General features: G+C 39.5%; 1 protein-coding gene and 1 long non-coding RNA gene across 5 annotated transcripts in view; one reads left to right on the top strand and one right to left on the bottom strand.

Moving 5' to 3' along the window:
- Nucleotides 1–7,740, bottom strand: part of LOC138759605 (uncharacterized) — a 75,409-nt gene extending 67,669 nt beyond the window's left edge. The window contains exons 1-4 of one of the 2 annotated variants that reach the window (XM_069930333.1): nucleotides 7,478–7,740; nucleotides 6,361–6,421; nucleotides 4,426–4,519; nucleotides 1,337–4,145 (exon numbers count right to left, since the gene is read on the bottom strand). In XM_069930333.1, coding sequence (XP_069786434.1) covers nucleotides 1,337–4,145; nucleotides 4,426–4,479 — 2,863 coding nt within the window. In that variant the 5' untranslated portion in view covers nucleotides 4,480–4,519; nucleotides 6,361–6,421; nucleotides 7,478–7,740. The remainder of the gene's footprint in view (nucleotides 1–1,336; nucleotides 4,146–4,425; nucleotides 4,520–6,360; nucleotides 6,422–7,477) is intronic. The other variant, XM_069930328.1, reaches the window with a different exon arrangement.
- LOC138759704 (uncharacterized) overlaps nucleotides 4,599–13,167 on the top strand; it is a 104,207-nt gene continuing 95,638 nt past the window's right edge. For 2 of the 3 annotated variants that reach the window (XR_011355047.1, XR_011355045.1), the window contains exons 1-3: nucleotides 4,599–4,755; nucleotides 7,513–7,687; nucleotides 10,446–10,586. This is a non-coding gene — a long non-coding RNA (uncharacterized lncRNA). Of the gene's footprint in view, nucleotides 4,756–7,512; nucleotides 7,688–10,445; nucleotides 12,015–13,167 lie in introns of those variants that run through there. The other variant, XR_011355043.1, reaches the window with a different exon arrangement.

Raw genomic sequence — 13,167 nt, 5'->3', positions numbered from 1 at the left:
AGGTGGCTGGAAGATAGGCACCAGAGAGTCATGGTAGACAACTGTCTGTCAAGATTGCAGTATCTTGAATATGGAGAAAGATTGAGTGGACTGCGATTTTATTCACTGGAGCGTAGAAGGTTGAGAGGGGATTTGAAAGAGGTATTTAAAATTATGAAGGGAATAGATCGAGTAGATGTGAATAGGCTCTTTCCTTTGTTGTTCGTCATTTATATTGATGATTTGGATGTCTGGGTGATAAATTGGGTGAGTAAATATGCGGACAATACAAAAATAGGGGAAGTTGTGGATAGTGAGGAGGGTTTACAGGGATGACAGAAGGATTTGTACTGTTCGGAAAGGTGGGCTGAAAGGTGGCAGATGGAGTTTAATGTAGATAAGTGTGAAGTGCTTCATTATGGGAAGAATAGCCAAAATAGGACATAAGCAGTGAAGGGGAGGGCATTGAGGAATGCTGAGGAACAGAGGGATCTTGGAATAATGATTCAGCATTCCTTGAAGGTGGATTCCCATGTAGATAGGGTGGTGAAGAAGGCTTTTGGCATGCTGGCCTTTATAAATCATAGCATAGAATATAGGACCTGGGAGGTGATGTTGAGACTCTTTAAGGCATTGGTGAGGCCAAGTTTGGAGTATTGTGTGCAGTTCTGGTCTCCAACTTATAGGAAGGATATAAATAAGGTAGAGAGGGTGCAAAGAAGGTTTACAAAAATGTTGCCTGGATTGCAGTATCTTGAATATGGAGAAAGATTGAGTGGACTGCGATTTTATTCACTGGAGCGTAGAAGGTTGAGAGGGGATTTGAAAGAGGTATTTAAAATTATGAAGGGAATAGATCGAGTAGATGTGAATAGGCTCTTTCCCCTGAGGGTAGGGAAGAGAGGAGCAAGGGCTCATAAGTTAAGGGCTTGGGGGCAAAATTTTAGGAGTAATATAAGAGGATGCTTCTTCACTCAGAGAGTGGTGGCTGAGTGGAGTGATCTACTGGAAGAGGTAATTGTGGCAGGGTCAATTCTGTCATTTAAGAGGAGGTTAGATGAGTACATGGATGTGAGGGGGTTGGAAGGTTATGGGCATGGGAGTGGGTAGGTGGAACTAGTGTAGTTTCACGTAAATCAGTGCGGACTAGAAGGACTGATATGGCCTGATTCCGTACTGTAAATTGTTATATTGTCTTTTGATAAAAATTTCCTTACAATGTTAAAAACCATTAATTTTATGGGACAATTTCAATTTAATGAACAACAAAGTAAGGATTACATAAATTATATCCATACAAAATGTGGTGGAGAGAGGGTAAAAGGGCACAGTGAATCTTTAACTATTTAATAATTACCTTTTAAAGTTTCTTTATTATTCTCATGCTTCAAAGAAATAAAATTCTGATTTCCAAAGTTTTGTTTCAAAGTAGTTCCATGAAAAATATTTTTCGATTTTTCAACATTGCTATTTTGCTTTAAGTAATTTCTCTTCTGAATACCACAGTGCAGTTCTAAAGCTTCTTGTACATTTTCTGCCAAAGGTATTTTTCCCATCTCTGGTATGAGAATTGGGTTATCTTCTGAATCTTGTTCGTAGTCAATGTGCTTTTTATCTGTTTGGTTAGTGAAATGTGTTGATAATTTGAATGAGGCAATATTACTATCTTCAGGTTCACATTCTCCACAGAAGTTTTGGTTTTCATCTTTTGATTTGGTTTGATTTGTGCTTTCCTTTTCTAAAAGGGCATCTGTCTGCAGGTGTTCTGGAGTTTGATGTTGGCCTCGTATTTTTTCCAGGTGGCCCATGTACAGAAGATATTTCTGATACGCACTTAACTGAAGTTCTTTCATCTCTGAAGGGAAACAAGCGCTGTCTTCAGAATCTTTAAAATCATAATTGTTAGATTCTGCAATTTCAAAATCTTCCTTTAATCCATCTGTTGCTATGGTTGGCAAAATATCAATTTTTTCTTTATTAGAACTACCTCTTGGATTTGAGAATGCACATCTATCAACGTTGCTGGTGACATCACAATGTTGTGGCACAATCCCAATCAGAACACATCCACATTTTGTGCACCAGTTGACAGTTGAATTGTTGTCACTTTTGCACTTGGGGCAACGTTTGACCAGATTACTTGTATAGAGGAAAGAGCCACGATATTCCTTTGTGATATGGTCTCTTTCTCTTTCTATAGACTCCTCTTTTTTAAATTGCAAACTGGATATTTTTGAATTATTGAAATCATAGGATGATTGTAAAGGCAAGGAAGACAATTTCAAGGTATGTTGTGCCTTACTCTCAGTTATTTGGTACTTTGCTTCCTTTTCATCATTATTACAGTTTGTTTGTTTCTTTACTACGTAATTGTCCAAAGCTGGCAGATTTTCACTTCCTCTGCTGTCCAATATTATGTCACTACAATCTTTCGGAGATATTGATGAACATGAAACGAAATTTTCATTTGCATTGCATAGGTTTCTATTTTTTTTGAGGGTTTGGTCACTATTTGGTATTTCCTGGGAACCTTTGACTAGGTTGGTTCTTTTGCCTTTTTTATTTGCTGTTGTTTCATCTGAGCTTTCAGTTATACCTTTGCAGGGGATTGGAATAACTGATAAAGCAAATGGAGATTTCAAATTAAAACCATCTTTTTCCAGACTCAATGAATCTCTGAGCATATAAGCAATTTTTGGGTCTCCCTGTGAAATCTCATAACATCCTGAGTACTCCTCTACTTTTTTGTCTTCCCATGCATAATTATGTTTTCCTTGATTGCAAACAGTTGATTTGCAATGTGGTACAGCATAATGCAGATTAACAGGATTTCCCAAAACATTTCCTAAACTGTTACAATTTGTTGCAGGAGATCTTCTAAGTGTTACTGTTCTTGATGATAAAGCTGGATTCGCATTATTATTATTATAATGATAGTCACTCCTAACGTTGTGTTGTGTCGTGTTGTGCAGATTAACAGAGTTTCCCAACACACCTCCTGAACTGTGACATGTTGTTGGGGATGTTCTAATTACTACTGTTCTGGCTGATAAGATTGGCTCTCCATTATTATGATATTGATTGGTACTATCACAGAAATGTGGAATTATATCTTTTACAAAATGATCCACAGATGCTTCCTTCATTTGTCTATTTTCTATGATATTTTCATCATCTGAACCACCTTCAAGGGGAATCCAAAAATAATCATTCTTTTTGAGTGCATTCACTTTATCAATCAGAGAATCAGAATTTTCAGATGGCAACTTGGTCTCCAGTATTTTACTTTCACATGTCCAGTTGTTACCTGAAACTTTATATGTATCGACTTGTCCAGTAGATTCTCTTTGCAAAATATTATTAGAATCAAAGTGATGTTTGCTTGAATAGCCAGTATTTGTTGATGTATATTGTTCCTGCACATCATTCAGAGGGGAAGAAGTCTGAAATAAAGTCCTATTTGACCTTAATAAATCAAGTGAACTGCAGCTTCCAGAAGAACTGTCTGCTGAATAATTTGTATAATCATATCTGCTACCTACAGGACTACTGCAGGTACTTTTATTGGTACTTGAAGGCCGATTAAAAGTTGTTGTTTGTGAAATGTCAGGATTCATGTGCTCTTCAGCTAATTTGGTCTCATTTACCGTGGTGTTCTGACATACTTGGGTATTTGAAACCTCCTTACTTTTTTTCAGGATTTTTTGAGCCCAGCATAGAATATGCCTGAGCTTCTCGATTTCTGAAATAGTGGGATTCTCCAGGAAATTATAATCTGGCTTTGGCAGGCAAGTAGCTTCCTCAGCACTCTCAGAAATCTTCAATGTTGTTTCTAAATCTGTACAATGCATACCCTGTATATTTTTAACTTGAGTATGTTGAACTGGTTCATTAACATCAAGATTCTTTTCTTTTAAAGATATATTTTGCTCAACATTAAGCACATTTTCTCTTGGTGGATCACCATTTGTGTAATTATTGTTAACTTGTCTATCACCCAAACTGCCAATAGCTAGTGTTGAATTTGTGTAGCAATGGTTACGGTCTACAAAGTAAGCCAGACGTTTTGCTCGAAGGTTCTTCAAATCACAGGTGCGAGGAGAGTCTGTCTGTAAGATGGTAACAGAATTTCCATTCTTTGATGTTCCTGCAGTTGTACACTTGTTCTGAAAGATATTACAATTATTTTATTATTTTCTGTGACTATAAGAAAAACTCACTTAGGGAGAGAAGTACACTTATTTAAATACTTGAGATCAAGTTATTTAGGAAAGGTTTCATAATACAATTCATCTGTTAATTTGCTTTACTTCTTACGGAACACATCAAATCCAACATCCAAATGGCTAGTATATTATATTTATGCAATTGCATGTTACATAAAACAGTTGTGAAACATTTTTTTCCTCTGAAGCAATGAAATGAAAAGGAAGAAATATATCTCACCACATCTGTAGGAGTTAATGGCCGAAAACCCTCAGAAGATCTTGAACTGATCATATTTTCCCTTCCTTTCTTATTGACTTCACAAATTCAGCACCTGATTATGAAATGGATAACTTTAGAGTGATGATTAAACAGAATATATAATCAAAGCAATCTTTTCTTAACAGTAGATTAAAAGTACATTACCCAAAGGACTAAACTATGGAACCAGAATCAACAGTTGTCAACTCCTGTACACAGTTGTGGCAACATTTACAAGGCATCAAGCACTGCAGTTCCTCCATTGATCAAAAAAGCTTCGGGTAGAGACATAAACACCTGAATAAAAAGGTGAGGTAAAGAGAGAGGAGGAGCACAAGCTAACGGGCAAGAGGAAATAGATGAATAAAAGTGGGAGGGTAGACAAGAAAGAAGCTGAGAAGTGATAGGAGAGAGCAGATAGTTAAGGAGGGTATCTCTCTGATAAGGAAAGATTGTGGATAGCTGGAGGAAAGGATACAGAGGAATAGGGAAAGAGAGAGTCTGGGGAGGTAATGGGAAGTCAATATTGATACTGTCTGGTTGGAGACTGGCAAAGCTGAATACAAGGTGTTGTTCCTCCAATACACGAGTGGCCTCAGTACACAATGCCTTTATCAGACATGCTGGTATGTCAGTGGTGTGAGGAATTAAAATGGTTGATCACTGGAATGTCCATGCTGATGCAGCAGATGCATTGAAGGTGCTCAACGAAACAATCTTCCAGTCTGCCTCCAGTCTCCCTAATGTTGAGGAGGCCAAACCAGGAGCACTGAATGCAGTAAATAACCCTTGCAAATTCTGCTTCCTTCGTCCCCTCCTACCTGTATCCGGCTATCACCTCATATCTATTAGCCTGTGCTCCTCCCTGACCTTTATATTCAGACATCTATCTGTGGGCTCAGGCCCAAAATGTTGATTGACTTTTACTTTCTATGGATACTGCATTACTTGTTGAGTTTATGCAGCACTTTTGTGCTTATTTATCACTAAAAAATCTTCCACTGACTCATTGACTTAAATATTATCCACTTACTTATGGATCATAAATGAAGGAAACATAAACAGAGTCATCCCGAAGGAGGAAACTCAGATTTAAAGTGTCACACATTTTGACAAATAGATACAGGAGACTGCAGATGTTGGTGGAAACTGGAACAAAGAAATCTGCTGGAGGAACACAGCGGTCAAGCAGCATCTAAAATAGGGTTTCCACTCAAAACAATGACTATCTCTGATTCCACAGATGCTGTTGTGAAATGACTGTTTATAACCAGCTAAGCAGCAATTTGATTTTGTTGCACCATGACAACAAAAAAAAATGGGTTTAAAAAAAAATCCCACAGTTCAGTAGCTCCCCCACCTAGGCAAAGGAGGTAGTGCCATAGACTTGAATAAAAGTGCTGGAGAAACTCATCAGGTCATGCAGCTTATTTTTATTGAGGCACCTGCCTGCTTGTTGCTCATACCCTAATGAAGGGATCAGGTTCAAAACATTGATCTACCTCCTGTAGATGCTGTGTGACCTATTGAGTTTCTCCAGTACTTTTGTGCATTGCACTACAATCGCAACATCTACAGACTTTCCTCTTTAAATGATACTACGATGGCTGAAACAGAAAGTTTTCTCTGCCCTTCTCCAAGCAATAGTAAAATGACCAATCAGTACACAGCGGTTTTATTTAGTAAGTCACAATAATTCAAAATTATATGCTTTACATACACAAATTCATATATATAGTGACATTTTCCATTTTCTCGCCATCCCTCCTCCCTCTCCTCGCCCCCCAAAAAAAGCTGTCATCTGGTTATTATCCAATATTTATTGACGATGAATAATATTATATTGTCCAAAATTATCTATTAAATTATAGGTAGTTTTTTTTTAATGGAATACAGCTATCTATTTCTATATACCAGCACTGTATTTTCAAAGAAGTTTCCATTTTCCAAGTTGTCGCTAGGCATTTTTTTGGTGCTGCAAAAGCAATCATAATAAATTATTTTTGAGATCTATCCAATTTTAACTGTAAGTCTTTATCATTTATATCAGTTAATACAAATTTTTTTGATCTTTATCAATCTGAACACAGGTTGACGCAGCTCGATGTAAGATGAGAGCCACTTATCTTGGTAAAACAAATAACTTTTCTCTTCAACAGATCTATACAGTACAGTTTCCATTCACGCCCCTCATAATTCCTTCTGGCCTTTAGTTTGATCCTTGTTGATAGAACAGTGGGCACGACACATTTTGAGCGTGGCCTCAGTCGGTCATGGTCGACCCTGGGGACTGCACCTAAAGCAAAGCTGGAGTAGCCTCTCCTGGGCGCTGATATGGAGATCCATCTGTGGCCCATGCAGTGGGATTCCCCTCTCCAAACTAATGACAAGTCCAAAGGAACGACCAAAGTCGGTACAGTTTGGTGCTAGCAACATCACAGGAGTTGCCATGCCGGTGCTGGTACAGTAGTCAGCCACTTTCGGGACTCCGACCCCTGACTTTTCCTCGGGGTTTACTCCAAAGCCTTTACCATGAGTGGGAAAAGCCACAAGGTTTGAAATCAGAGCTTTCCCTTTCCTAGCTGAGTTACTATCAGTGGTTAAAAAGCCCCATCTGGCCAGAGCAACTGGTTTCAAGGCGCCAGTGGCCCACCTTTGCCCCCTCTCCCTGTCAGTGAGAAGGTCCTTGGGCATGACCTCTGTCACACTTGAAGGCCAGGAGTTGGACTTGCTTGTCTCATGCCATGAAGAGCATTTGGGCAGCAGGGGGAGCTTGTCCCCACCACCACCCTTCGGCTGGAACTTGCCCCCCCCCCCCACCCTTCGGCTGGAACTTGCCCCCCCCCCCCACCCTTCGGCTGGAACTTGCCCCCCCCCCCCACTCGCATTCCACTTCTGCCATAAGTGATGTGATTGGTGAGATGTGAGTTGGGGGTGGGGGGCAGTTATTCCAAAGAAAAATCCTCTATTGCACAGAGGCGGTGAAATATAAACAGGAGGGGAAAAGTGAAACTGTTCGTGAATGACATACCTCCTTCAGCTGAACCCGCTTTCTTTCTCCTCCAGTGTGAAATGGCCGCAGACACGGGTCGCCACGGCAACCGCACTCCTCGCAGGGAAACACGACGCCTGCCCTTTCGCGGGGACAAACCTCAAGGCCCCTCTGGTTGACGTTTGCCTCTTTCGCCAGATCCAAACGGAAAGGTGCCTCTGCTCAGAGAAGGACGCCGCGCTGCAGCCGGTGAGCGCTCCCGGAAGCCCGCGCTGAGAGGTTGGCCGGGCGGCGCCGTTCTGCCTCGCGGGAGGGGGGGGGGGGGGGGTGGCCGCCCGTTCCCACTCACGGACGCAACCACGTGAGCCCATGGTGTTGCAGGGCGCCCTCCTCAGCCCGGCCAATCCGGCTGCAGGAGATTTCCGGAGCCACTCCGGAGAGGTCATGGGGACGCACTGGAAAGTGCTGGAGGAACTCAGCAGGTCTCCCAGTGCCCACTGGAGGTAAAGGTTTTCACTGATGCCTTTCTTCAAGGTGGCAGGGGCCTGAATAAAAAGTCTGGGGGAGGATGGAAGGGCGGAGGAGCACACGGGCCAACAGATACGGACCTGGATGTGGACAGGAGAGGAAGGGTTAGAATTGACCGCTCTGTCAATGCAGAGCTGGAGGAAGGAAAAATAGGGATGGGAAGGGGCGAATGAACAAGGGCAGAGTGGTTGGCAGAGCAGTCTTTGACAGTGCTGGCAATTGGGACCGGGGTTTGAATCCTCTGCTGGCTTTCAGGAGCTTGTTTCTTCTCCCCGTGTCTGTGTGGGTTTTCCCTGGGGACTCTTGCTTCCTCCCACCGTTCAAAACATATCAGGGGTTGAGGTCAGTTGGGCAGCACAGACTCATAGTCTGAAATGGTCTGTCGAAATTCTAAAAATACAGTGTTAATGCTCTCAGGTTAGAGGCTGCACAGATGGAATACAAGATGTTATTCCTCCTATTTTCAGGTGGTCTCAATCGAGGAGTGCATGAGACCATGGACAGAGATGTCAGCAAGTGAATGGGGAGGGAATTGAAATGGGTGCCAAGATGTCCAATCCTCCAAAGCAGCAGAGAGCCATATTCAAACTAAAAAGAATCAGCAAAGATACAAAACAGCACATTTCAATTTCTCTCATTTCTTATTTCTATAAATGTCTCCATTCCTGTTTATCATGAGAAGGATGGCGCAGTGATACTGCCGCAAAACGATGAATTTCGTGAAATGGTTGTGACCCTAAATTCTGATCTCCATGAACTTAGGAATCCATTATAGAAAGAGGCAGCCAAATGTTCCTAATAAAGGCAAAGAGTGGGATTTGCATCATGTTTGAATGTAAAAGTAGAGGGTGAAGAAAAAAAAGTAATATTAATAACCTGGCTATAGAGTCTGGAAAAACAACCAACTGAAAAACCTCACAAAGATTAGCGTATACAGAGCCGTTGTCATACCCACACTCTTGTTCGGCTCCGAATCATGGGTCCTCTACCGGCATCACCTACGACTCCTAGAACGCTTCCACCAGCGTTGTCTCCGCTCCATCCTCAACATTCATTGGAGCGACTTCATCTCCAACATCGAAGTACTCGAGATGGCAGAGGCCGACAACATCGAATCCATGCTGCTAAAGATCCAACTGCGCTGGGTAGGTCACGTCTCCAGAATAGAGGACCATCGCCTTCCCAAGATCGTGTTATATGGCGAGCTCTCCACTGGCCACCGTGACAGAGGTGCACCAAAGAAGAGGTACAAGGACTGCCTAAAGAAATCTCTTGGTGCCTGCCACATTGACCTCCGCCAGTGGGCTGATATCGCCTCAAACCATGCATCTTGGCGCCTCACAGTTCGGCAGGCAGCAACCTCCTTTGAAGAAGACCGCAGAGCCCACCTCACTGACAAAAGACAAAGGAGGTAAAACCCAAAACCCAACACCCAACCCCAACCAATCAATTTTCCCTTGCAACCGCTGCAACCTTGTCTGCCTGTCCCGCGTCGGACTTGTCAGCCACAAACGAGCCTGCAGCTGACGTGGACATTACCCCTCCATAAATCTTCGTCCGCGAAGCCAAGCCAAAGAAAGAAGATAGATCAGAAATAGAGTACATAGTTGTGTGTGGAGAATAGAGTGCACCGTGGCGAATGGCAATAGGTGGTGTGAGATTAAGATTGTGGGCTGATGAGAAGTAACCACTAAGCTGTATCAATTAAAGAAGCAGTGCTGCAGAAATGGGATGGTATATAATACAAAGATGACAGGCATTTATTTGAAACTGGTTAAAGGGTAACATTAGAAGCATGTTAGATATTGTAATCATAGAGACCAAGAAAAAGAAAAGAAATGTGGGGGTAAAAAAACAAGAAATGTGAAAACAAAATTCAAGCAGGAGTTTTAGTTCTGGGAATCTGACTGAGTAGACAATTCAGGATACATCTGAGAAGCTACTAATACAAGAAAGAAGCAAAGGGTACAGTCTTCCACCATCCTGTCCATGAGGAATTAATTTTCACATTTGCTAGTAAAGCGGCTGTGTCAGTTCCTGCAGCCTCTTGTCCCAAGCTCACCAGCTGCCAAATATATTTGACATTCATAAAAATTCATAACATTTGGGGCTTGTTTAAAAATAATAAAAACATTATTTTGAAATATACTATAAACACACACTTAAAAATTGTAAAAGCGATATTTATCTTTTTTCTGGCAGCTGATATTTCCTGTTCATTTTAATGGGCACAAGGGTGCTTGGATGAAGTTAGATGCAGCTGGGAAGTTTGTGGAAGGTTGTAATGCCTTATTGAGCAAATAGCAGCACCAGTAGCAAGGCAAAAGATCTCCTGATGAGCTAAGCTTGTACTAACAATGGAAAACGACTTTCCCAAAGGCTGAAAAATAGCTGGCTATTTACTAACTTTAAGAAAATCATTGTCATTCTATAAGGACGAATTTAAGCATTCGCTGGTGATGCTTTGTTTTCTCTTTAGTGAATAACGAGCAGTGTAATCTGCAGCCACAGTGAAAATAGAAGGACTGCAAACATTCAAGAGGACTGGCCATATCTGTGAAAAGAGAAATAGAATTAACATTTCAACTGGATGTTGGCAAAACAATAAAGAAGAAAAGAAGTAAGTTTTACGTTTCAGAGAAGTTTGCAGATGGATAGAGAAAGGAACTATTTCTGATAATCTGATAAAGTGTCATGAAGGTTGATGTGATATGATGTTGCTATCAGATAACATTCAATCTACTTATTAAAATGGTTAAAAAAAAATCATTGATACCTTCTCGCCCACAAAATCCATGCCAACTAATTATACCCAACTAACCTGCTTTCCATTAAACCTTAAACTTCCTCCCTTTTCTGTCCTTCCAGTTCTTTCACCCACACAGCCCTTCCATCCCCACCTCCCCCCTCACTGCTGCTGTCTCCTCCCTCCTGTCTCCACCTATCATCTCCTGCCTTGCCTCCCCCTTTCCCCCTCCTACTTTTTTGTTGGGACGCTTGCTGACATTCTATCATACTTTGATGAAGGGCTGAAGCCCGAAATGTCAGTTATTTATCTTTGCCTTTGCTACATAAAGGACACTGTTTGACTGCTAAGCTTCTCCAGCATTTTATGTTTTTAGCCCAACTAACCTTCCAAACATTACGTTTTTGGATGGTGGGAGGAAACTGGAGCACCCGATGAAAGCCCATGCTGGCCATGGGGAGTACACACCAACTCCTTATGGACAGCACTGGATCAGAACCTGGATTCTGATCAAATCATGCTTCCAAATATTCTTGTGGCATTTTTTTAAATGCCTTAAACTGACATTTAAAACAAAATATTTGAAAATATGGGCCCATTGCCAAAGCTATATACTGGGATGTAAGGTAAATCAACAAACAGCAATTATTTAAATGTAAAATATTAATGAAAAAGCTTTTGTTCAAATGTGCTTTTATTGATGGTTTGTCATGGTTATAACATACAAAACAATCCAGACATAATTTAACATTTAAATTTGAAAAGCCAACCTCCTCTACATTTAATAGCTGAAAGTTACAGCTTTCTTCCCTGTATGATTAAATATATAATGACAAGTATCTCATTTTCCCCAGAGTTGGTATTTATTAAGGTAGGCCAAACAACAATTAGTGAACTATCCTTACTTACACAGTATATCACAGCAAGACACCACAATGTGAACACAGACTGTACATTCTATCTCTGCTATCCATCTCAATAAATTGGATAAATTATCCCCATGTATTTCTACATAGTTCATCTAATTTTCATTATCAATGTAAATTAGTTAATGAAAACAGTAAAAATCTGACAAGGCTTTAATGGCGACTGATTCATTCTGAATGCAAGAATAAAAGATGACATTTTAAACATTTATTTTGGTGTACTATAGAATTTCATTGTTGACAAATGACACAAAGGTAATACAGGGAGCAGAATATGTTGTGAATAACAACATTCTGGTATCTTCAGTTGCTTTTCTGTGGTAGAAAGGAATACTATTTTGTTTGCAAGCAAGCATATGACACTACAAGAAGATTCTTTTCTGTGTTAAAACAAAAAATACTGAAATAATTTAATATTTTTGTTTATTGAAATGTTTTTGCAACTAATTATTAATATTTCATTATAATAATTGCTTTGAGTTAGATTCTCCATCTAAATAATATAATTAGAATTGTTCACATAGATTTTTAAGAGTATGAGACATATTTAAATTTTAATACTCATTTATTTATTTAACTTATTTAAATAAAATTTATTTATTTTGATTCCTTTTCAACAATCAATATTGAACCATGAACTTTCAATTTATTATTTTAATGATAAACACAGTTCTCTGGATGAGAAGTCTATCTTGTCAAACCACTTAACCAGTTGATTATTCACTAAATAAAATATTATTTTAATAGCTTAGCTCTCACAATGCACCGCCTAATTTTGTTTAGTTTAAAGGTTGGCTCAATTTAAGATTAAAAAAAAATGAATGGATCCATTTGCTGATCAACTGAGGAATTTGTGTGTACACATAAGTAACGTCTATATAATGTGTCTCAGTAGAAAATAGTGTGGTGGTTTTGAAATGGTGCTGAAGCATATATAAGATTCCAATGAAAAGGTCTAAAAAGTATTTTATATAAAACTGCTGCATAGAAACAGGAGTTGATAGACACTCTGGTGAGTCGACAGCAATAGTAGATTTTAAATGGTATGTTTTTAGCTTCACAGTGAAATTTACAATGTTTTTATCAATGCCATAAAACACTCATTTTTTTTATAGTGAGAAAAAATTGTGTGGCTCAAGATAGCTAGTAATTTTATGAAGTGACCATAGAGCAAAATAATAGTTGAAAATGTTTTTTTCAATTACCATGGAAATTGAAATGGGCTAATAAATATTATGTTTTATCACTTCAATGTAAGTCAAATATCACCAAAGTTCTCAGAAAAAAATAGTGATAATACTATTTTAATTTTTTTAAATTTATTTTTTCTTTAAATGTAATTCTCTATTGTATTCATGTTATAAAATTTTAAATAAAGTCTTCAAACAAAAAAGAAAAAATAGTGGAAATGTGTAATTTCTTTTCAACCATTTGCTCCCTTTCTCGGCTTTTTTTCTGGCAGTCACTTCCTGAAGTTACAACAGTAGATTCAAAGATCACCTGCGCATTTCATCGGTAGAATCAGAGGC

This window comes from Narcine bancroftii, chromosome 1 (assembly GCF_036971445.1).
Source record: "Narcine bancroftii isolate sNarBan1 chromosome 1, sNarBan1.hap1, whole genome shotgun sequence".
NCBI classification, from domain to species: Eukaryota; Metazoa; Chordata; class Chondrichthyes; order Torpediniformes; family Narcinidae; genus Narcine; species Narcine bancroftii.
This window is presented reverse-complemented; position numbering and strand designations above follow the sequence as displayed.